The sequence below is a fragment of the Thunnus albacares genome, chromosome 9 (genome assembly GCF_914725855.1).
Source record: "Thunnus albacares chromosome 9, fThuAlb1.1, whole genome shotgun sequence".
NCBI classification, from domain to species: Eukaryota; Metazoa; Chordata; class Actinopteri; order Scombriformes; family Scombridae; genus Thunnus; species Thunnus albacares.
In genome coordinates, this window is record NC_058114.1 from 11,839,463 (window position 1) to 11,863,222 (window position 23,760).

The 23,760-nt window shown below is 39.6% G+C and overlaps 2 protein-coding genes across 6 annotated transcripts in view; one reads left to right on the forward strand and one right to left on the reverse strand.

Annotated features, from left to right (window-relative positions):
• On the reverse strand, positions 1-19,095 carry gtpbp3 (GTP binding protein 3, mitochondrial). 2 transcript variants are annotated; one of them, XM_044361137.1, is made up of 11 exons: positions 18,757-19,095; positions 16,938-17,206; positions 15,899-15,985; positions 14,914-14,996; positions 13,970-14,089; positions 9,374-9,446; positions 6,552-6,695; positions 4,521-4,686; positions 2,864-2,994; positions 2,517-2,703; positions 1-1,970 (listed from the first exon to the last, which is right to left on the reverse strand). In XM_044361137.1, exons 1-11 carry the CDS (start codon positions 18,819-18,821, stop codon positions 1,739-1,741), a joined length of 1,557 nt encoding a protein of 518 aa, XP_044217072.1. In that variant the 5' UTR covers positions 18,822-19,095; the 3' UTR covers positions 1-1,738. The 2 variants fall into 2 exon arrangements, with proteins under 2 accessions (XP_044217072.1, XP_044217071.1); XM_044361136.1 differs by having other exon boundaries at positions 16,938-17,209.
• Positions 19,096-21,897: 2,802 nt separating this feature from the next.
• Positions 21,898-23,760, forward strand: part of ano8b (anoctamin 8b) — a 42,337-nt gene continuing 40,474 nt past the window's right edge. For 3 of the 4 annotated variants that reach the window (XM_044362645.1, XM_044362649.1, XM_044362650.1), the window contains exon 1: positions 21,898-22,333. In XM_044362645.1, coding sequence (XP_044218580.1) covers positions 22,159-22,333 — 175 coding nt within the window. In that variant the 5' untranslated portion in view covers positions 21,898-22,158. The remainder of the gene's footprint in view (positions 22,334-23,760) is intronic. The other variant, XM_044362646.1, reaches the window with a different exon arrangement.

The following is a 23,760-nucleotide window of genomic DNA, read 5'->3' on the forward strand; positions in this document are numbered from 1 at the left end:
TTCACAATTTGTACTTAATTTAATGACAGCTACAGTGAGGCAACAATTTAAATGTCAATTCAATCTTTGTAAGGACAAGTAAGCTTTTGAAAAACACATTCATACATTTCAAGTGATGAGGGTACTATCACACGTGAAGTACAGGGTTTGGCAAGTTAAGAAATTCTTGCAAGTGCATTGGGCATTTGTATGGCAGCATATGATGTGAAGGTGTATTGTTATGTGAACTTTCATTTGGAATTATAAAAGCAAATGTGGAAAAGTGCAAAAAAAGAGAGAAAGACTTACAGTAACAAACCAATGCATGATAATGACTAAAATCTATAGTACCTTGTACACGAGACAAACAATTGTCTGCCTTATATCTGTTTGATTTACAAGAAAAAAAAAAAAAGATTTGTTCCAAAAACGCACATTATCACTTTTAGTCCATATCAAAGATCCCATATATGTGAATTAACTGTCAACATGTTAAAGAAATAGTTCGATATTTTGGGAAATATGATTATTAATTGAGAGTTAGATGAAAAGATCGATACCACTCTCGTGTCTGGCCGCAGCTGGTTAGCTTACCTTAGCATAAAGACTGAAACAAGTAGCCTGACTCTGTCCTGAGGTAACAGAATCTGCCCGCCCGCACCTCTGAAGTTCACTTAACATGTTATGTTTTGTTTTTTTCAATCCATTCAAAAAATGAAGTGTAAAAATGACAAGTTGTGGTCTTACGGGGCGTTGCGTGCCAAACTATTTCTTGGCTCAGCCAATGACTTCCTGAAGTCGAAGGTGGTTGCCTGGTAACCTCGCGATAAAGAAAACACTCACACAACTTCATATTGAATGGAAGTCCCAGTGGTATCGTTTTTCTCATATTATTCTTGGAAAGACAGGGTCAAAAAATGTCAAACTACTCTTTTAATTTAGTTGATTTTCAAGTAAGCTGCAATGTAAGTTGCAGCAAATAGTCACTACCTATGTCTACTGCGTCAAAGTCAGATAAATCATGCAAAGGGGCATCTAGGGGTAGCCAAGGGGTTTCAGACGCTAACCATGTAATTGTACCATCCATGGTTCAAGACTATCCAGGGACATTTGTTGCACATCATCCCTCATCTCTCTCTCCTCTGTCTCAATTAAAGCCAAAAATACCCATAAATACTTTACCTAAAAATAATAACAGATTTCACAAAGAGAACAACCTGGAGAAACACACACACAAAGGAATACAGCTGAAATTATACCTGCTCCTAAGAACAAATTCTTCATTGTCTTGCTGTACAAACAAACATCCAAACTTTGAATCCATGACCTTGCAGAGTTCTGCAGCTGGCTTTATTTTGCAGCACAAAATTTACTTTGGCTGTTAAGATGTGACCCAAGAGCCTAATATTCCCCTATCAAAGGCCTTCAAAATCTATTTTTAATAACTACGACTCAAGACTTTCCAAACACTTGTCCAGCATAAATGAGGCCTCTGAGGCACCTGTCATCACGCTCGACTATTTTCAGTGTATTAACAAAAAACAAACATTGTCTTGGGAGCAGAGTGATTCTGCAGCCAAGAACATGAATTTCATTCTTCTTACTCTCGCTGTGCCTCGAAGCCTGGCATAATGCCGAAGCTGTGCCCCTTTTGTCTCATTTTCTCTACTGGTACTCTGGGACCATATGAGAATGCGGCCTTCCTCTCTGAGCGGGCTATTATTACATGTGCTTCATGTTTTTGCTGCTACTCATCTGACTATTTCCCAATGCAGAAGTCTTTGAAGATGATATCCAGGATCTCCTCTGCTCCGACCCGTCCAGTGATCCGGCCCAGGCTGGTGAGGGCCAACCGGACACCCTCGGCTGCCAGAGCGAGGTCGGTGTCGCGATATCGTTGGTACTGAGCCAGGGCCGCAACACACTGCTGCAGGTGGGCCCTGTGACGAGCCTGGGTCAGGGTGGGGGCACCAGACAGAGGGTCGCCACACCTAGAGAGGAAGTCAGAGTACAGGGAAATAAAACACTCATTATTATGTGTTTTTATACTAAAACTCTATGAAAAAAAGCACATGGCTGAAAAAAAAATCTGATTTAAACAATCAATTTGCAGCACAAACATATTGTAGTTTGGTTCCTTTTTTATTTCTGACTTTGGCAACTCTCAAGTCAAATTTATTCATTGAGCACATTTAAAAACATTATGTTGACCAAACTTGCCCAAACTAAGATGAGAAGACTGATACCGCTGTTATATCTGCCTGTGTAATATGAAACTTGAGACAGCACTCGGTTAGCTAAGCATAAAGACTGGAAGCAGGGGGAAACAGCTAACCTGACTCTCGCTAATTTACACTTTATGGCTTTAGTTTAATCTGTACAAAAACCTAAGCGTATTCCTTTAAGATGTGTCCATGCTGATATTAATTTTGGTTTTTATATAATCATCACACGTCCTACAGAAGAAACAAGAAATTAATCTTTCTCATACATCGTCGCCCTGGCACAACAAAATTTAATATATTATAGGAACTCACAGAGTCTTGACACTGCTGTGTAGCACTGTGAGGAAGTCATGCAGTCCGTCATTAGTGTGGCAGGAGACCAGACAGACAGGAGGGAGTCCAGAGATCTGTCTCAGCTCCCTGTCCAACGTTTTCCTCTGTTCCTCAGGCAGCAGGTCCGTCTTATTCAGCACCAGGAGGCACCTGTCTACAGGAAATGCTGTGATACGTAGAGAAGGGGGATTTTTAATAAGAAATGCCAAAATGATAATGATAAAAACTCTTTTACTGTCCCACTGCACATAATCCTTCAAAATTAAGTTGAAAGCCTCACTGGTAGTCCAGCAGAAGAAGAAGCAGATGAAGTCTAGCTATGATACCTGTCTGACACTGCTCCTGTGAGGGCAGGACGCTCCTCAGGTGTTCCTCAAGGAAAGCTGAAGCTTGCTGGGCATCAGGGGGGAGGTGAGCACAGTCCACAACCACCAGAGTCAGATCTGCCTGCTCCACCCTGCAGAAAACAAAGCAATTCATTATTAAGACTTTTTATTTTTAATGCAGAATACTTTTTTAATCTTAATCTTTACACTGTAGGCAAACCTAGAACTGAGAGATGCACTAATATCATATCAACATCACGTAAAATAACAAATACCTTTTGGCCATAATATACACATTATTGATTTTTTTTCCCCAGAGACCATATTGATTCTTCATATCGATCAAGACAAAATGATTTCAAAGGTGGCTGTAAAAGAGTCCACTAAGATTTTCTGGTTACTCAGGTACATTTTCTACTTGATAGCATTTTGCATTATTACAATATAATAAAATTTCTGGTTACTGTAGAAGCTGCAAATGTACGCTGATATGATGCCTCAGGGTAGAAGCGTGGTTCCCTGGTCTCTAATTTTGGTATTTAAGTCATTTTTAAAAGATGAATTAATCTAAATCTTATTCACTTTAAATACTGAGGTTGATGTTGCCACCAGCACAAAGCCACTACTTTGCCTCGGGTCTCACTGTGAGGTAGCAGCAGCAGCAGCGGATGCTTGTACTCGCCACGTCCTTCCTCTAGTGACCTGGGTCACGAGCCTCTGACCTGCTCCCTGCACAGAAAGTTCCCTATAGAAGACAAACTGCCCACGCTTCCTATAGAGCCACCAGGTCACCCAACTAACTTACACAATCCATAAAGGATGAGTGTTTGCGCTGAAAATTGTATTTGTGCAGTTAGGTTTTCTTTCCATTTGTCTTCCATCTGTTTTTACTAGTTACGAAACAAATCTTAAGAGATTCATGTTTATGTTGTTTTTCAAATGAAAAACAGCAACAAACAAACAGCAACAAACAGCATGTTTTCCCATTGAAAAGGTTTCGTCTTCTACCATTTAACAAATGTTACTGGTAGCAGTTTCAATGTGATTTAAAGCCTAATTACTGTGTCAGATGCGATCCCCCCCTGCCAAGAACACAAGTACTGGGGAAACACTTCATCTTTTTTTGGCATGTAAATTAACATACTGTATAGTGAAACACAAAGTACCCATATGTGATAAAACATGTCATGTCATGTGTACATACATGTGTATAAAAGTTGATTGAACAGTGTGTGTGTGTGCGAGCGTCCATTGTCTGTTAGCCTGTTTGTATATGACAAAGTAGTGATGACGACTCCAACAAGTATTACTATTCTTCCTCCGTGTAAACAGTGGAAGCGGCTGTCAGTGAATGGCCATGTCATTTACATCACACTACTTGAGGTAAATACTCTACAACTTCATTGCATAACCTCCTCAGGGTGTTTGTTCCATGTATTTATAACTGTGCAATAGTTATAAATACAATTGTCAGCAATAATATAAACTCAGGAGGTTACACAGACATTACATTAAATTACATATGAACAGGGGAAAGGAATGACTTATTTCTTCCTTTCTTTGTTCAGCAGCAAGTGCAGCATCCATCTCAGGGCTAGTTTGCCTGTCTCACATTATGGACAAATGAGCAGCACATGAGCAGTAAATGTTCTGCTACCTTTCCCGAGCCCGGCGGACCCCCTCTCTCTCCACCATGTCCGGGCTGTCCCTGAGGCCGGCTGTGTCACTCAAGAGGACAGGGAAGCCACCGATGTCCAGTGCTGTCTCCACTACGTCCCTGGTGGTCCCAGCAATGGGAGACACAATGGCTGCAGGTCTCTGGCCTGGATTTAAAAAAGGTTAAAAGTTAGAGGATAAAGCTGGTGATATTCTATATTTTTCTTCTTCATCAACAAATTCCATGAAAAGACTGAAACCAACAGTGTGTTTGTCCGTCTTTCAGTACTTTCCAGCTTACCTAACCTGTCTATGGCTCTCAGCCAGAAGCCCATTTGTTCCTAAACTGCTGGGCACCAGTTTTTGAAAATGTTACTCAAACAGGATTAAATAGTACATTTGTTGGGGCCTATTTTTAGCAGGAGATTTGGTGCTCTAGTGAATATGTCTCCTGAGGCAACAGTGTGACTCACAAATGCATTTTAATGGTTTTTGGACAACGATGGAGGTCGACGGCACAGAGGAATGAGCTCCACTATATTAGCCATTGGCTACACAGGCAATACATGTTAGTAGGATCAATTCATCGTTGGTTCTTATATGAATTTATTGACAAGAAAAAAAATATAGAAATCACAAAATCAAAAGTGAGCCCAAAGTTGCAGAATTAGTCTAAAAAAAGTCATCATCAAAATAATTTTGTACATTTTCCTTTGTTTTAATAATTTTCTAAAAGCTGGCGTCAAAATCTCAAAACAGAGGAAAAACAATCCCCCTTCCTCATGTTTTTGTTCTTTTTTTAAAGATTTTCCTATGTTAAATAACTGATTATTCTTTATTTATTCAATCCAAACACCTCATTATTACTTGTCAGTGCAGACTGGGTGAGCTCACGTCATTGGGTAGACTTATCAGGAGAGGAAATGATAACAGGATTTTATCTTAAGTTTGACAAATACTCCTGTTATTCCGATAGGAAGTTGTGAGGGGCCCCTGCCAAGCCTTCACTCTGAGTAGTTTATATAAAATGATCCTAAATGATTTCAGGATACAATATTCTAAACAAATATAACTTTACAGCATAAACAACAAGGGTTTTAGGAACTGCCTGGGAGTGAGAAAATTGAGACGCTACAACATTACGTGTGAAATGTGTTAAATATAGAATGTTTACTTCTATATTTACTATATTTATTTACTGTATATACACATGTCATTATTAACTGTCATTGCTTCACTATCAATTGCAAATTATTGCAGACTGTGTCTCGAATGCCTGACCAGATTTAAAAGACTAAGATTGTGTTCCTGTGCTATGAAAGTAGATTAAGATAATACGCCTCACATTCTGATTTTTAGATGAAAAGGTTAGAGACTGTAACATTTAAGCAAATAAAATAACTTGTGCTTGTTTTACAAAATAATCAAAGCTTGCAAACTGCTTTTGCTAATGAAGACTGCAAGATGTGGTTGAAAGAAAAAAGCTAATAAATGGACCTTAAGTTAACTTCATCGTGTCAAAACACTATTTCCAAGGTCAAAAATTTTACGCTCAACTTTTGTGATGTTTACTTTTGATTTTAGGGAAACAAGAAAAAACTTCTGCTCAAAATGAAACTTCAGCTATTTTTTAAACAAATTTAAACCAAACCCTGAATGTTGGAGCTGAGGGTCAAAGCGTACAACACTAATCCCCATGACAACTTTCACACTGCCTGATTTCAGAGTCAGACTGCTGCTTGTTTCTAGATTCGTCTTCTCCACAAAATCCTGTCTTGGCAAGGATGTTTGATTTTTTTTCTCACTTTCTGTGCACAGAGCACAGTGTTTGCATTTTAATGAATGCACATTTCAAAACATTTTTTAAATCATGCTGCTTATTTATGACTGATTCTACCTTCTTCTCCTTCGTGACTGACAGCAGCATGATTCAACACTTAAGTCCTTAAGTCTGCATTTAGAAGATAGTATGTCACGTTCTAATCTTAATCCCTTCATGGAGTGTGTGTGTGGGTTTTCTTGGTTCTCTTACAGAGTGTGTTCAGGAGGCTACTTTTCCCTGCATTAGTAGCTCCAGCGATGACCACCTGGACTCCGCTGCGTAGCCGCTCGCCCCTCCTCTCATCTTTTAGGTGTCGCTCCATCTCTGTTTGCAGATCATACAATGAACCGTCCACTGTGGCGGTGACAGGGAGAGAGAGACAGAGGAGGGAAAAGGACGTGACGAAGGTTTCATGTTTAACTTCACTTTCGTGACCTTGTAAAAGGAATTTTTGTCCTTTGAAGGAAAAAAGACCCTGTCCTCCGGTGTCTGACATCTTTTGTCTGGACGAAAAATAGGTCATGGCCTGTCTCTTTCCGCATATGACAGACGGGGAAAGGTTCTTCTTTTTTTTACAATATGATGCTTCAACAATTCAGTGCATTCATAAAGTATTCAGACCTCTTCACTTTTTTCAAATTTTGTTATGTTGCAGCCTTTCGCTAAAATAGTTTAAATTCATTTTTTCCACTCATCAAATCTACACTTAAAACAAAGTGATGACAGAATTTTAGAAATTTGGGCAAATTTATTCAGTCAATTCAATTTTTATTTAAAACATGTTAAAAGTAAAAATATATATAATTAAGAAAACAAGACAAACAAAATCATCAGCAAACAGAAATTCATCAAATTAAAATTCAATACTTTTCTAGTCCTTTTTTTGCCTTAACAATAAACTTTTATGATTAGTATGTGTCCATGATATCCATCTCTATCAAATCAAACAAAAAACAAAAATATTATATTAAAAAGGAAAAATTTAAATATCACATTGACATAAGGATTCAGACTCTTTACTCAGTACTTAATTGAAGCACCTTTGGCAGCGATTACAGCATCAAGTCTTCTTGGGTATGATGCAACAAGCTTTGCACACCTGGATTTGGGGATTTTCTGCCTTTCTGCAGATCCTCTCAATCTCTGTCAGGTTGGATGGGGACCATCGGTGGACAGCCATTTTCAGGTCTCTCCAGAGATGTTTGATTGGGTTCAAGTCAGGGCTGTGGCTGGGTCACTCAAGGTCATTCACTCCTACGTTGTCTTGGATGTGTGCTTAGGGTCATTGTCCAGTTGGAAGGTGAACTTTCGGCCCAGTCTGAGGTCCCGAACACTCCTGGACCAGGTTTTCATTAAGGATATCTCTGCACTTTGCTCCGTTCAGCTTTCCCTCCACCCTGACCAGTCCCCTAGTCCCTGCCGCTGAAAAACACCCCCACAGCATGATGCTGCCACCACCATGTTTCACCGTTAGGATGGTATTGGGCAGGTGATGAGCACTGCCTGGTTTCCTCCAGAAATGATACTTAGAATTGAGGCCAAACAGTTCGATCTTGGTGTCATCAGACCAGAGAATCTTGTTTCTCACAGTCTGAGAGTCCTTTGGGTGATTTTTCGCAAACTCCAAGCAGGTTTTCCTGTGTCTTTCATTGAGGAGAGGATTCCGTCTGGCCGCTCTGCCGTAAAACCCAGATCGGTGGAGTGTTGCAGTGATGGTTGTCCTTCTAGACGTTTCTCCCATCTCCACACAGGATCTCTGGAGCTCAGCCAGAGTGACCATTGGGTTCTTGGTCACCTCTTTTACCAAGGCCCTTCATCCCTGATTGCTCAGTTTGGCTGGGCGGCCAGCTCTAGGAAGAGTCCTGGTTGTTCCAAACTTCTTCCATATAAGAATTATGGAGGCCACTGTGCTGTTGGGAACCGTCAATGCAGCAGAATTTTTTGTAGCCTTCCTCAGATCTGTGTCTCAACGCAATCCTGCTTCTAAGCTCTGCAGGCAGTTCCTTCGACCTCATGGTTTGGTTTTTGCTCTGATATGCATTGTCAGCTGTGAGACCTTATATAGACAGGTTTCCAAATCATGTCCAATCAATTGAATTTACCACAAGTAGACTCCAATCAAGGTGCAGAAACATCTCCTTTTTAATTAATTTGCCAAAATTTTTTAAATTTTGTTTTCACTTTGTCATTATAGGCTATTAAGTGTAGACTGATAAGGGCAAAAAATGAATTTAAACAACTGCATAAGACTGCAACATAACAAAATGTGAAAAAAGCGAAGGGGTCTGAATACTTTCTGAATGCACTGTACATCATTTTTCTTAGAGTGAAAAATGTTAATTTCTGGTGAACCTGAATCGAGCACATTAATACACCCAACTTGAGATAACTTGTCCTGTCATTATCTGTATGTTTGCAGGTGGCGATGGAAAGTATTTATGCCAGCTTTTCTATTTTTGGAAACAGGTCTATTATTTATTTGTAGCTTGCCTCCGAGGCGTGAGCCAACATTCCATGCCACCAAAACAAACAAATAGTTCCCAGGGTTTATTGTGTCGGAACTTCACAACATCTGAGGCTTCTAAAGAGCTCTGCCAGTGCCAGACAGCAGGCGACAGACTCAAGGGGGACATCCCTCACACATACATACACACACACACACACACACTCACCTTCGCATGCACTGTGAGAATGGGAAACCTGTGCATAGAAAGCACAGTTGGGCTGCAGACGGTGCTACTGATAGTACTATTCCTGTGAGTGACATGGCAGGTTGGCTTTGAAGGCAAGACGAATGCCTCTACTGTCCCCCTGGCCTTCTCTCCACACTTCCTAAAAGGAAATTGTTTTTTAAGCAGTTTGATGTCTATGGCTTCTCCCTACACTGCAGCAAACGCGCACGATGGCCAGTTGAAGATCCAAACAGGAAAGACAGCCTGACTCCTCTCTCCTTAGAAAGAAACAGAGCCCCACACCTCCCTCTGAAGCCCCAAGAATGACTGTGCTGTGATTTTTTTTTTTTGCATACATACCTTGGTTTAAGATCCCATCCTCAATGAGCTCATCCTCACTGAAGTCTATGAAGGCCTCCACATGGGCGAGACACTGTGAGACAGCGCAAAACAGAACGGAGAGAAGGGAAGAGGATGAAATGCAGGTTTTACTTAAACCAGTTAACTAACACACTGAAATCAATCTTAAAATAAATACCCACATGCCTATATGTATATTAAAAGCATTGTTAGTCACTAAAATTGTTCCTCCTCTCCATTTCAACCACAAAGAGATCTGTTCAGTTTCACTGTAAGACATGGGAGACAAGAACCCACAGTCCTTGCTCCGTGCAAAAATGCATTCTTAAGTTCAGCCGAAGCTAACGTGAGGCTGCAGCAGTCTGACTTAGACATATTTTGTAAGATACCAATTTAAAAGTTACTTATCTTTTCAGTGTGAAATTCCCTGTTCATGCTTCAACAGACAGTGTTCCCTGCGGAGCCATGGCGCAGAGATTGTAACACAAAAAGGAAAAAAGTACTAAAAACACTGTAACTATGGAAGATACCCTCTTGATTTGTCGAACCCAGACTGCTAAAGCCTCATACTCGCTTCAGTGCGACTTGCATCAAAATGCATTTTTTAAAATTGTTCTCTAGTGATACTGTCAAGTTTATTTGTATGTTGAAATGTTAAAAGGTGAGTAGCACAGAAAATGCCAGCGACAGTAAACAGGCAGTATATCTTGCTGCTGCCGTAGCTTTTTCAACCATGGGCATATTACCATGTTGCTGGTGATACTTGTGCATAATAAAAATAAAGGCTACTGTAACGAATTCATTGAACGTTCAAAACATGAACCAGTCAGGACACAAAACACAAGTCTTTATTTATCTGGAGCAAAAAAGCACCACACCTAGCAGCACCCTCTAGCGCGGGTCAACTAGAAATTCATCCTTGTGGTTGTATGCCTCCGCCAACCGCTAAAGTTGCAGTTTACATCCATGTCTGTCCAGACCCATATAATATTTGAAGTGAAGACTTTGAAGGAATTAAACAAAAGGTATTAAGTGTATTTTGCTTGTATGTGTTCACATGTTTGGTCAATAAAGCTGATTCTGATAGAGCACAAAGTTGCAGCCATGACAGTAGACAAAGCTTCAGATATGCATGTTGCAAAGAAGCTACAAATTCTAAAACGTGGACACTTCACACGCATCTTTCACCTGGCAGCACAGAGGAAGATCTATACGATCACCACAGTTTCAAGGCGTGAACCCAAGATTAGTGTCACCAATTCAGTATCTGACCAAAAGTGAACTATGGTCACAATCTCTCCTTCTGTGCCTGAGTTATGGCATTGAATAATGGCGAGAAAAGTGTTTTTGCAGAACAATATGATGTCACAGTGAAGTTGACCTTTGACCTTTTGGGTATAAAATGTCATCACTTCTTGATTTTATCCTATTAGACAGCACATGATTTCTTGAGTTACGGTCAAAAACCATCATATCAGTTGATCCTTGAGTCCAAGTGGATATCTGTGCCAAATTTAAAGAAATTCCCTCAAGGCGTTCCTGAGATATCGCATTCACAAGGATGGGACAGACGGACAGACAGACAAACAACTGGAAAACTAATGCCTCTGACCATGGCTGTTGCCAGCACGGAGGCATAAAAAATAACATTTTCAGTATTCTTTTCTGCTTTTATTCTGTTTTTTTAAATAGTGTTCAACTATAAATGTATACAGTGTGTCTATCTGGTGTATATAAATACTACTTCCTCTGACCTTCTTCCATTTACATCATTGCCACACTTTTGAAATTCACTTTAACTCGGAGTTCAGGAGAAGAAAAGCTATTGTATTTCCACCACATCACCGATCAGTATCTTGATTGACACTGCAGAACATAAACACAATAGTAGTATAGCTGCACGAAAACAGGAAGCATGAAATCCCCATACTTTAATCCATTCACAAAAGTGGGAAGCCAACAGTTAAAAAAGCTGCATTGTTTAGGTGTCAAATCAGGGTATGACACAAAGCATCATGCAGATGGTATACTTCTGATTAACTGGATTCCAAGAAAGCTTCGTCCAAAATAAAAGCACCTTTTAATTGCTTCCAGGAATCTTCCTAAAAGAGCTGTAGACAAGCAGCTCAACAAAGTTTCTCCAGGGAGAACACCTGGACTTGTTGGTCAGACCTGGTGCCAAAGTATCGCTGGTCATTCTCCAAAACATACCACAGAAAAGGAGGGTTTGGCTCGCAGCCATGAAGCGTTCATCTGTGTTCAGTGACCTGCTGCTCTGACCTGCCATAACATGGTGTGAAAAAAGAACTCAGAAATAAGCCAGACCACATATACCACCATATCATTGTAATAAGCGCCTGTAGCTTATTATCTGGAAGTCTCATTAATAATTGTGAGACCGTATGCAAACAACTTGCATGCAAAAAACTTAACACAAAATACAAACGTGACCTTGGATAGCTGCAACATTCAAAAAAGTTCTCTCCCAGAGAAGTTCAAGCTCAACTGCATGAAGTTTCTGAACTTCTTTGACAGCTTGCTCAAGTATCAGGTGGTGCGAAAAGAAGCCTATGTCTTGGTCAGATCACTAGCTTTCAACAACAGTCACTAACCCCTGTACTCAACTATTGTACAGTAATGTGAATTTTACAGTTGAACTGATTCTTCCTTCACTCTAATATATCTTATCTTAAAGAGTGGATCAGCTTTCATACAACTATTTATATATGCGGTATACAGGATACTGTTTAGATAAGAAAGACAATACTGCTGCATAGAATATATTCATGTCTTGTTTGTGTGCCAGTCTTGAGTGACAGACGAACAACAGCTGTACTTGGCATTACGCTGTTTAATCCTTCCAAACAATGCTAAGCCAGCTGTTCAGAAGAAACAACATTGAATGGGTGTCACTTGAGTGATGGTGGAACTGCGCATGAGTTGCTTTCCTCAGGAAAGTCCAAATTAACAAGGTCACTGACTCTCAGTAGCTTTGACCGTGATTCTGATGCCAGGACGGAGCAGAATACACAGAACACCTAGTTCTGTGTAATCATCACAAAGCTTTTTGACAGAGAGTCAGAGTGCTGACCAGAGGAAGTGTTGAGGTCATTGACCTCATCCTTTCAGCCACATCAGTTATCACATAATAGTAAAAACAACAACAACGACATATAAACTGTATTAACAAATCGAAACAATGTGGTCCTTCAGTAGATCAACACTAATATGAATCAGATATTATGGTCGTACAAAACTGTGCTCTTATCTGCTGGGAAATATACTATTTTTATTCAAGTTTACTGGAATTATATGATAAATTATATATTTTAAAAAAGACTTGAATTAGTTTCAAACTAGGAATAATGGCAGTGGTAGTAACACCATAATGTGTTTGAAATTATATTTAAAAGTATATTGATAATATTGGCAATTGATAATGATGTATTAGTATACCTGCAAGAATAAGTATCAGTATTTTAGAAAACCGGACAGGTTTCTCTATGTGAAGTGACATTATGTCCAATTTATTCCTTTTCTTCCTTCGAATGTGTTTGGTGTGTTGTGTGTTTCCAGTGCTAAATAGGATGCAAGATAAATATCTTTATTAGAGAGATGACAAGAAACGGTTCCCAGCCAGACTTAAACCAGGGACTCTGCAGTTCATGGTTGACATCTTGACCCCTAAATCACAGGAGCACCCCATAAAATGGATCATAAAAATTAATATTGGGATTCTAAGTATTAAAAAGACAAACACAATGGGTAGGTACAACAGCCAAATGAAAACAGGAAGCCTCCAATTCCTATTAGTTAATCCATCAACGGTGTGCTGCAAAAGCCATTGCGAGATACCAAAGAAAAACAACAGACAGCATTGTTTTGGGTGTGAAACTACTGAGGCCCAACCTACAGCACAGTACAGACGGGCTTTTTCCCGTCACTGTAAATAACACTGTTTCCAGAGAAATGTTAGACATCATGAACATGGACAATGTGTCTCCAAGGAGAAGGAGGAGTTCAGCTTGTTTCTGCTGTCAAGACAAAACACAAAGACGGTTGCTACCTGTTCACCTGAGATATGACTCAAAGACCATATCTAGTAGATTATGAGTCAAGACCAGGTCCAAAGGTGGTCAAGATGAGTTTAAATCCAGAGCAAAGTCTGATTCCAAAAGGCAAAATGTACATTTTTGTGACTAGAAGTGTCTGAGAAGCAGAAATGTAACATCCAACTAATCACAGTTTCTACAGTAGAGACAAAACCACATAAATGTTTAAAAGGCTGGGGAAAAATCGCACACCAAACATCAATAAAACATAGTTTTGCATCATATAGAAAAATTAAAAAAGAAAGTCAGTTCCATATTCTAGCATCAGAGACCACGATAAAACCACAACGTCAGAAAAGCGCTCAAAACCTGATTTGAAGCCGGACTCTTCAGTTCTTGCCACACATGCAGTACTACACTTTTTTTTACCTTTAAGCTCACAGCTCCAAGTCTAATGACAACATCTATCTGTTTGCATGTCTACTATCTGTTTATTATGGAGAAAACCACTGTGTACACCATCAGTATCTACAGGACAACCTACCCGTTTCAGTTTGTGAGTCCAGTCCTGATAGAGGCGTCCCAGTTCTCCTGACATCTGCCGGAGAGCCTGCCTCCTCTGGGCCTCTGTCTCAGCATGAATCAGATCCCCAAGCCCCTCAACCTTCAAGGAGCATTATTATAAATAAGAACCAGTACAAAAGAAACACTTTTATATTGCAATATCTATCTTTATAAAGCTAGATATTGCAATACTAATGTTATGACTAACTGTGTGATTGCAGGATTCCCCTCCAAACGTGTTATTTACAGAACCAGTTATATGGCTTTATAAGCATGTGATGCTGCTGTGTGTACGATTTATGGTGCTCATTAGACTGTTTTTATGTTCTTGACAAGAAAAATTATTTTTAGGGACAGTAAAGTTTATCGTATCTCATATCTTACTGGGATAAGACATTAGCTTCTTCTCTCAGGAAGAATTTTACTTCCTTGTTCTGATTTTACAAAACATTTTGATCATTTTCAGGGGCAATTCTGTTATACTGTAAAAATTAAAATGTAAAAATACATTTGCATTGCCGACTGATAAATAAAAACTCAATTTATAATGCTAAAATTTACTTTAAATCATGATATCACGTCATACACAGTAGACAGACAATCCTGAACAGACCTGTATTACTGTTTGTGGCTGCATACTCGGCTGCTCATTGGCGAAAAAAATAGAACAAACACCATTTCTCTCAGCCATAATTTACCATCTTGAGGGACCCACAGCTGCATTTATGCAGAAATTTTTGACAACCCAATGAAAGAAATGTACAAAGGGCAAAATATGTAAAAAAAATTCAATGTTGACATTATATGAACTTGAAATCCCTGTTCATATCTTAACTTGTTTTTTCCATATTTGTCCTGTATAATTAATCAAAAATATGATACAAATCTGCAGAGATTTGTTTGTACATGCTCTTCTTGACCTACCTCTGTCAGGCCAAGCTTCCCTGCTTGAAAGGCCCTCCGCGTGAACTCTCCAGCTTCAGCAGGCCTCATGCCAGGCACGCTTCCTGAGAAACAAACACACACACAGCATACAAACATGAAAAAATGTATGAGTCGGGTGGTTGGTATGCATCATGCACACAATACACACACACATACACACACACACACACACACACACACACATACACACACACACACACACACACACACAAACCAGAGAGGATCAAACACAGAGTCAATGTGTCACTCAGGGTTCAACAGACAACTGTGCAGGTTTAAAAAGTTACATTTTCATTGTTTTCACAACAGTTTTCTGAGGAGGAGACAACAGTAAGCACAAAACCATTTGGCCAAATAAGATCACAATCTGTTAACTGGAGCAAAATATTCTGTTTAACAAGCTACTGACTAGTTATCATCCTTCTAACAGTGTGACTACCTTTTATTCAGTTTTCAAAATCAAGAATTATTCAAAAATGTCTTATAAATGCACTGTACTATTTTCTTATCTCACTATTCATGATTAATGATAACCTTATATTAACTGGTGATAACCTTGAAATGTGAACCATTTCAGATTTATACAATACTGCCCTCTAGAAGGCCAATTTGAGAACTGCAGTATAACATGTATTTGTTGGTCACGGTGGGATTGACATGCCTGCCAAGGCCCATATTATAAGTATCTTTGAAATAGGAATATGTGTGTCAGTTTTTCCTTTTAAGTCACACTGATGGACAGTCACATAACTCGACCACATACTGTGTTTAGAATATTTATGCAGGCTTAAAGCTTGAGAAGTCGAGGCTGTGAATAGAATCAAATAGAATGGGCACAAACATTGAGAAAAATGTTAAAACAACATTGACTGTACATCACATGGTGCTGTATGTGTGTTATACTGCATTATATCAAGTTGTATAACACATAATTATCATATTCATAATGACAACTGGATGTTACCCAGAGCCTGTAAGACAGCAGTAATGACAGCGGGGCCGCCGTGGATGTGGAACTCTACGCTGTCCTCTCCTGTGAAACTGTGAGGAGCTGATGACAAGAACACAAGAGAAACAACAGGACGAATGTTCTTTAGTCATTTAAATATGTAGAAGGAGCAAAATCCAAGAAATACTTTCATGTTTACAAGGGTGAAGACATAATACTGTGATGACATAAAACACATCAGCTTTGGCTTATCGGGCTTCAACAGGCAGTGAAAGATGATTGATCTAAATATTCTTAACATGGGAGACGGAAATTAACATCAATATTCAGCAAGCATGCTGTTCTGGCATCACCTTACACCAAAGGATTCTAAATACTACTGAAAAAATGAGTTCATTAATCAATAAACTGATTAAAAGAAGATTAGAAAAAGCAATTCTGATAATCAATAATCCTTTTGATCGTTTATCATGCAAAAATGCCAAACATTCACTACTTCCAGTTGATCAGATATGAGGATTTGCAGTTTATTATGTTAAATTTGATTTGTGTTTTGAAATGCTGTTTTGACAAAACAAACAGAGAGTCCCAAAAAGTCACCTTGGTCTCCTAGAACTTCTAATTCTTCACTATTTTTTGACATTTTATAAACCAAACAATGAATCGTAAAAAAACCCCAAAACGACTGGTTAATTGATAATGAAATGATAGTTGCTCACTCACTCACTCACTCACTCAGGCACTCAGTGCCGTCTTGCAAGATGGTTTGTATTTTTTCTAAGTACTTAGGGTATGGTATGTTACTTTTACATCAGTATGGCATAAAAATCCACTCGCATAGACTTGAAAGTGCTTGAACATCCATGTATATCCTTAACACATGGAGATATAATGTAACACAAATTTTGATATGAGAAAAAGTCACTTAAAACACTCTATTCATCAGCATTATCCTATACTGTACTGTATCATCCATCCACCATCCATCCATCCTTAAAAAAGCACAGATGAAAGGTGAAGAGATGAAATGTGTGTGTGGTCCAAGTGAGCACACCTGGGAACCAGAGGACAAGTCCTCGGTCCAGCACTTCTTTGGATCGGGGATCTGTGATGCTCCGTAACAGGGCGGTGCGAGGAGAAGGCAGGCTACGTGTTAGCCCGGCCATGCACCTGAGGGCTGTAACTGAGGCGGGACCACTGACCCGTACCACGGCCACCCCACACCTGCCATGGCCTGATGACAAGGCAAAGATGGTTTCAGCATCCACCAGTCCAGCTGGGACTCCATCACAGGTGCCCAGGTGTCTGCTGAATGGATTTCCTCTGCTGGGGAAAAGAAAATAGTGAGACACAATGTAACCTCTAATTATATATTAGATTATTTAAGTCTAATATAGGGTCTAATATGTTGGTTACTTATCTATATAGGCATGCTATAAGTTGTATTATATAATGACAATCCTTATATTATAGAGCCCTGAAACTGACAAAGGGAAGTGAAGGTTATCAAATCAAAAATATAGTAGGGTATGTCAACAAATAATACTGTTAGAATAAAAAATCGAGTGTATTATGAAATATAAACCTTTATATTTACATTGAGAAAAAAGGGAAAAAATAAATTATTAAATATGTGCCAAGACCAAAATCACAGGAAAACTATGGAGTTGAAAATAATTTAATAAAATTTGTTGGTGGTAAAAAGGAAAATATAAAAAGCGTTTCTCATTTAATAACAAACTGAAGTTTAAAGAAAAGTATAAAGATATTTCTTCTTACATCCCATCCGTATTATTTAACTAACAGTATTATTTATTGATGTGTTTCATCATGTTTTTGATCTGATAATCTTTTACTGCCTTTTGTCTGTTTTGGGGCGCCATATGTATTGAAACATACATGAAATCACCTTTGAAACAAGCTAAATGGCAATATTTCATTTCTACAGTGTTCGTATTTCTGTATTAATCTACTACCAGCCGTGGAAAGTAACCAAGTACATTTACTTGGCACAGTTTCAGTGAACTACATTTCAGAGGGAAATATTGTACTTTCTACTCCACTACATTTATTTGACAGCTTTAGTTATTTTTCAGATAAAGATTTGACACAATGGATAATATAACGAGCTTTTAAAATACAACTCATCGTTAAAGATGAAACCAGTGGTTTCCAACCTTTTTGGCTTTTGACATCTTACAAAAAGCAGTGTGTAGTCGGGGTCATATCTCAGATGTCTATGAGTTGTTAACAGCTCCACCAAATAGTGATTCTTCCTCTAAACTTCTCACATGGTTTCATTTCAATAAATGTTCAAATGATCCAATATTTCATCAAAAATCAAAGATTAAAGAAAAAGTCCAAAAACTGAAAACAGATTTGTGTATCAGAACTTCGTTTTGTCATCTTTTCTCTCCCATTAATCATCTCATGACCCCTCAGATTTGTCTGGTAACCCTTTGGAGGGGCCCGACCCCTAGGTTGGGAACCACTGGACTAAACTAGCTACCTGTATATAAAGTAGTTCAAACAAGCTCCACTTCCAGCAGCTACAACAGTAACATGCTGCTCTAACACTGATGCTTCAGTATTAATAATATAATGTCATACGTTTTATCAGTCAGAAGGACGAAATTAGTACTTTTACTTTAATACTACAAGTACATTTTGCTGGTAAAACAGGTACTTTTGCTTCAGTATGATTTTTCATACTGGACTTTTACTTGTAAGTGAGTATTTTTACATTGTTGTGTTGGTACTTTTACTTAAGTAATGGTTCTGAGTACTTCTTCCACTACTGTCTACTACAAGGAAAACGACAAAAGGGGCAGTTTCAGAAATAGTGGTTAGAAAACAGATATTTAGCAACAAACCTTGTCCTAAGTGTGTGGACAGCAGCTCTCCATATCCCACGATATATGGACGGCAGTGGCAGCATAATATAAGATACTAATAATACTAAAACCAAACGTTTAATGTACTCGCTGTTTCACGTGTGGTTCATTTCAGGGACTGACATTGCAAAAATATGCCCTGTCCTTGACAAAATCATTATGTTTACAATTCCCCCCTGTAAGCTGATGTCAGGATAACGTTTTAATGTAACGTTAGCTGATAAAAAGAGACAGTTATTCATCAGCAACTGTCTCTAAGAGACTAACAAACCCATGTTCACAGCTCCTACCGTTTACATTTACCACGGTGAGGCTGTTGCTCCCCCTGTTGATTGTCATTGGTTAACGGTTTCCACAACAGCGGCAGTCTCTGCAGTCCCATTTGTTCACGGACCTGTCAATCAACAGTAAGTCCCGCCTACTGTGCGCCGTTAAATTCGGTCCGTGTAGCTCCCGTTGCCCTTCATGACACTTACGTCACTGACCGCTAAATAAATAGTAATTTCGAGAGATAAATAGATCACAGTGCATGTAGAAACGTGTACTTATACATTGACTAACTACAAACAGAAAATGCGTACGCACCGCACACATCTTGAATTTATTTTCTTTTTACTTGTTGTTTATTTGATTAATATTTTCATTTTTTATTCTAACCTTTTTGTACTATGATTATTTATTTCTTTGCTTTATATCAGTCTGAATGATTTCCACACTAATGCACCATGTATCTAGGTGGTAAAGGATGTTATTTGTGGTATAATCTATCTCATTGGTTTGTGGTTCCTCCATGGGAAGGTGCAGATCAGTCCAGTTGTAAAATGCAACACAATGCAGAACAAACATAAGTCTGGTTCTTCCTTAACATGTTCATTTTATTTTCAAATAGCTTAAAAGTAGAGAAGTGGGGGAAACCCTGTAACAGATCATGAAAAATGCCCATCTCTCTGCAGAAAGAGAGATGACTAGTTGTGGTGCTTTCTGCAAAACAGAAATACCAGTAAGGAACAAATCAATTTAGATTAAAGAATGAGTAATTTAGAGCAAAAAACAAAAGGGCAGACAATGGTGTTTCTTTAAAGACAAAATGCCAATATAAATACAGCAAATCAGTGTCAATAAATTGTTTATTTAATAAATTGGTTATTCTTTAGCTTTCTTGTTATTTGAATCTTGTTATCAATTTAAAATGAGGGATGTTTCTGATGTTTTGTCCATTCAGTTCATATCAATGAGGGAAGACTAAGTATTAGAAACACATTTCAGTATAACCACAAACTACAGCTTCCAAAAGGGCCATAAAAACAAAATCAACATCTTTCTAAAACAGTTTAAACTAAAACTAATCATTATACCTGCCATTATCTACAGTATTGCATGACTGTTGTACTAGTCTGCCTTACTTTGGATTATGTGTCCCTAATAAAGTGGATTGTGTGCATTAATTGATCATTTTTTCAAACAACACTGTCACCATGTTAACTTTTACAAAGTTAAATTGTCACTCAATGTTTTGCTTTGTGTTGCTTAGAATATGTTTTTTGTGCTTTGTAAATTATTGGTGTTGTGGTCTGTGGTCCGTCGTGGCCTACATAGAGTATATCATGCATATCGCTGAATATAAATACAGAGTATAGGCTACATGTGCGTTGGCGTGTGTGCCCCACTGCAGATCCTTGCAGCTGTCAGCCCAGAGGGTGGTGAGTAAGCAGAATTTCTGCTCTCAGACGGGGTACTTCTGAGCGCTGAGCCATACGTGGGGGAGGGCTGCTTGCCTGCCAGCCTGCCTGGATGGCTGCACAGTGAAACACGGCATCCAGGGGGGCTGGCCAAGGAGATGGATTGTGTACACGCTGAAGAGGCACGGTCTGAGGCCCGGGGAGCAATCTTTAACCTGGGATCTCAATAATTTATAGTCTGCATTGTGTGGTAACAAAGCATGACAGCTGCCACCTCACAGCTGTTGAGCAACATCAATGCACAAACATCTTTGTCTCTTCTGACCAAAAAGACTATTAATTAGCAAATAGACTGTTTAATAAAACCATGGAAAAGATGGTAAACACACACACACACACACACACACACACACACACACACACACACACACACACATTGTTTAAAATAGGACAAGCAGGACTATTTATGAGAGAAATACATATTTGACTGTAGTAGATCATATGACTGAGTCTGCATCTTAACTGTAAACAGTGTTTGCTTTGAAGGATGTGAGTTTGCTTAAGGTGTAGGCTTACCTTGTCTTAAGTCCACTATTGCTTTCCCATTTTGAAAGACATAACAAGGCGAACGTGAGCAAATATGACAACATAATTTCTCCTGTAAAGTAAGTCTGCATGTTTATAGTTTGTTGATGTGGATAGTATGAAATAACTAGATCAAGCAATGCTGTGTAGGCAAAAATGAGTATTATACAACTGCCTGCAAAGTATATTTTAGCGTGTTTTGAGTGTCCAGTGGACTGAGGAGAGGAGACATAACTTGTCCCAAGACCTGAGTGTCACTAAAAATTTAATCTATGAAGATATTTTTTGCATTAATAAATAAGTCATAGTCTATTTAATCTTTGAAGACAGGGTATAGTGCAGTCACACTCACATAGGAGCAATAGTCTACCTACTGGACTGGATAAACCACCTGCCTGATAGAAAGCACTGCTGAGAGAATTAAAGGTAGGTACAAAGGTATGTTATCATATGTTATTTATTAACAGCATCTTGGTGATCAGATGAATGGGCAATTGACATCAATGTAATTTTTATTGCCTTCATTTAGCAAAGCAGATGCTATTTCTGGCATAATTTTGAAGCCAGACAGAGGTCACTGGAGGTGTGTTTTTGAGGATGAGACTGCATGGACATGCATTCATGGAAAATTACTATTATGTTCCCAAAGTATGCCTTTAGAGACTTAAAGTGCACTGTAAGTGGAGTGAGTTTGAAGTAGGCCATACAGTCACCTAATCTGACTTTGATATTTATATTTCTCATGAGGAAATTAGCGTCGCAAATTTGCTTTTTTGAGGCTATAAAATCCTCATAAAATTAGGCTACTGTAGTGGATTGTCCAAGGTGTGTGTGTCACCCAGCCCCCTCCCCTCTCTCTTTCTTTGCCCCTCCTCTGGAGTCGTCGGAAGATCGCTCTCCATCTAGCCGCGCATCCTGCTCCAGACCAGGATGATCCGCCGCCGCACCGACACCGACAACCTTCACTTCACTTTCACACTCGTTTGACCCTTCACTCGGACCCCCCTGCCGGCCGCCGCGCTATACCCATGCTTTACCCTCCTCCTGAGATGCGATACCACTGCACAATTTCCCGGAGAATATCTTCATCTTCCGTCGCTCCTCGCTGATAGAGAGCATGCCCGACACGGGGTCGGCAGCGGCGGGCGCCGCAGCCGCGGCGGCCGCCAGCGCTGCGACCACCGCCGGCGACGGCCCCGAGAGCTCCCGGCACCGACACCGAGCGCAGCAGGGAGACGCGGAGAGGCCGGAGCCGGGCGCTGCCCCGCCACAAGCCTCCTCCGGTGTACTGGGTGAGTCGAGTATGCCTCTTTTTGCTCGGACGATGCGCCTAGGGAGCGTATAAAGGAAGAGAGGACAGGTGGACGTGATGCTGGGAAACGAGACGAGCACCTCGCAGCACTGTTCTTTTGTCTCCACGAGGGCGTCCTAAAATTACCCACTGATTAGACTACAGGCCTATAAATAATGGCTTTGACTTGTATTGCATGTTCCTATCGCAGCTGCTTTTAAAAAATATTGATGCAATATCTTCTTTTTTTTAGGAAAATGGCAATATTTGACCTTTTTGTCGGTTATTGTAGCCTATATTATCTCCTGTCATCATTCACAAGCCTATGCTCACAGTATTTTTATGGACACTTAGAGTCATTGCTGCTGTAGTTTTCTACAGCATCCTTATACTGTAGAGCACTAGAAGCCTATGATTGGCTGCTAGCTGTTTTTATTTAAGGGTTTTCCGTTCAGTTCTGTATTATGTGTGTGATCTGCCAGCCTTTCCTCTTGGTAACCAAATGTTTATCAACTTCATGATGTCATCCAGTGTTCTCTAAACTATCCAGTGCAGCTTTGATCTCCAGTCTGACTGTCTACTTCCCTGTTATTGCTTCAGTTGAAGTTGTCATGCCATTGGATAACAGGCAGCTGCATGTTTTGTCATTCTAAATAGGCCTATCCCTAATATCCCTAATATTTACATAATTTGTTACTGTGTGTACATTTGGTGTAGTTTATAGACCTCATTGCATTTAATTGTATTTTTCTTTTCGGTACGGTCTCTATTACTTTTTAGGGACTCCTAAAATCATAGGTTTATCTACTTTTTATAAAGGGAAAGCATGCTTTCTGTTTACACTCCTTGACATGAATAGTGGATTTGGCTATATCATAGTTGTCTCCTTGCAAGAACTGCAAGTGAGGCTATTTTTGGAACAGACCACAATATTAGTCTGGGTATAGCCTCAGCTGCCGAGCCAGGGTTGTTTTCCTGTGTGCAAGGCGCAGACACAGCCTCTGTGCTCCCTGCGAGTACTGCTGCAGAGTGATGCAGTGGAGCAGTGGGCCGTCAGCCGATGAGCGCTCATTTCCACACTTGGTTGAGGTAACCTGAGAAAGGCTACTGCTGAATGGAAGAGCAGCCTGATGTCAGCTTGTAGAGAAGGTGGCACTCGGTGGTTACCAAACTGGAGTCCAGTGGTGTCAGCTTGGGTCCAAGAATGGGTTGCAGGACAGTTGAGGTGTCAGCAGATAGTACTGTATAGGAAGACGTATTATGGTCAACTGGCCGGAGTCACCAAACATGTACTCAGATTATGGTTCCTGGGTACCAAACCCTTAATAATCCTTCATGATTTAAAACAAAATTCTGCCATTTTTTTTTCAGAAAAAGTTCTTGGTTGGCTTGTATTGAGACAATATTTAACATCTGAGAGCTTTGTCT

Coding starts and splice junctions, on each gene's coding strand:
- gtpbp3 (XM_044361136.1), bottom strand. CDS start 18,821: ATGCTGCCACTGCCGTCCATATATCGTGGGATATGGAGAGCTGCTGTC. Junction 17,210..18,756: donor GTCCACACACTTAGGACAAG/GTTTGTTGCTAA, acceptor TCTTTTCCCCAG/CAGAGGAAATCCATTCAGCA. Junction 14,090..14,913: donor GGAAGCTTGGCCTGACAGAG/GTAGGTCAAGAA, acceptor TGCTCCTTGAAG/GTTGAGGGGCTTGGGGATCT.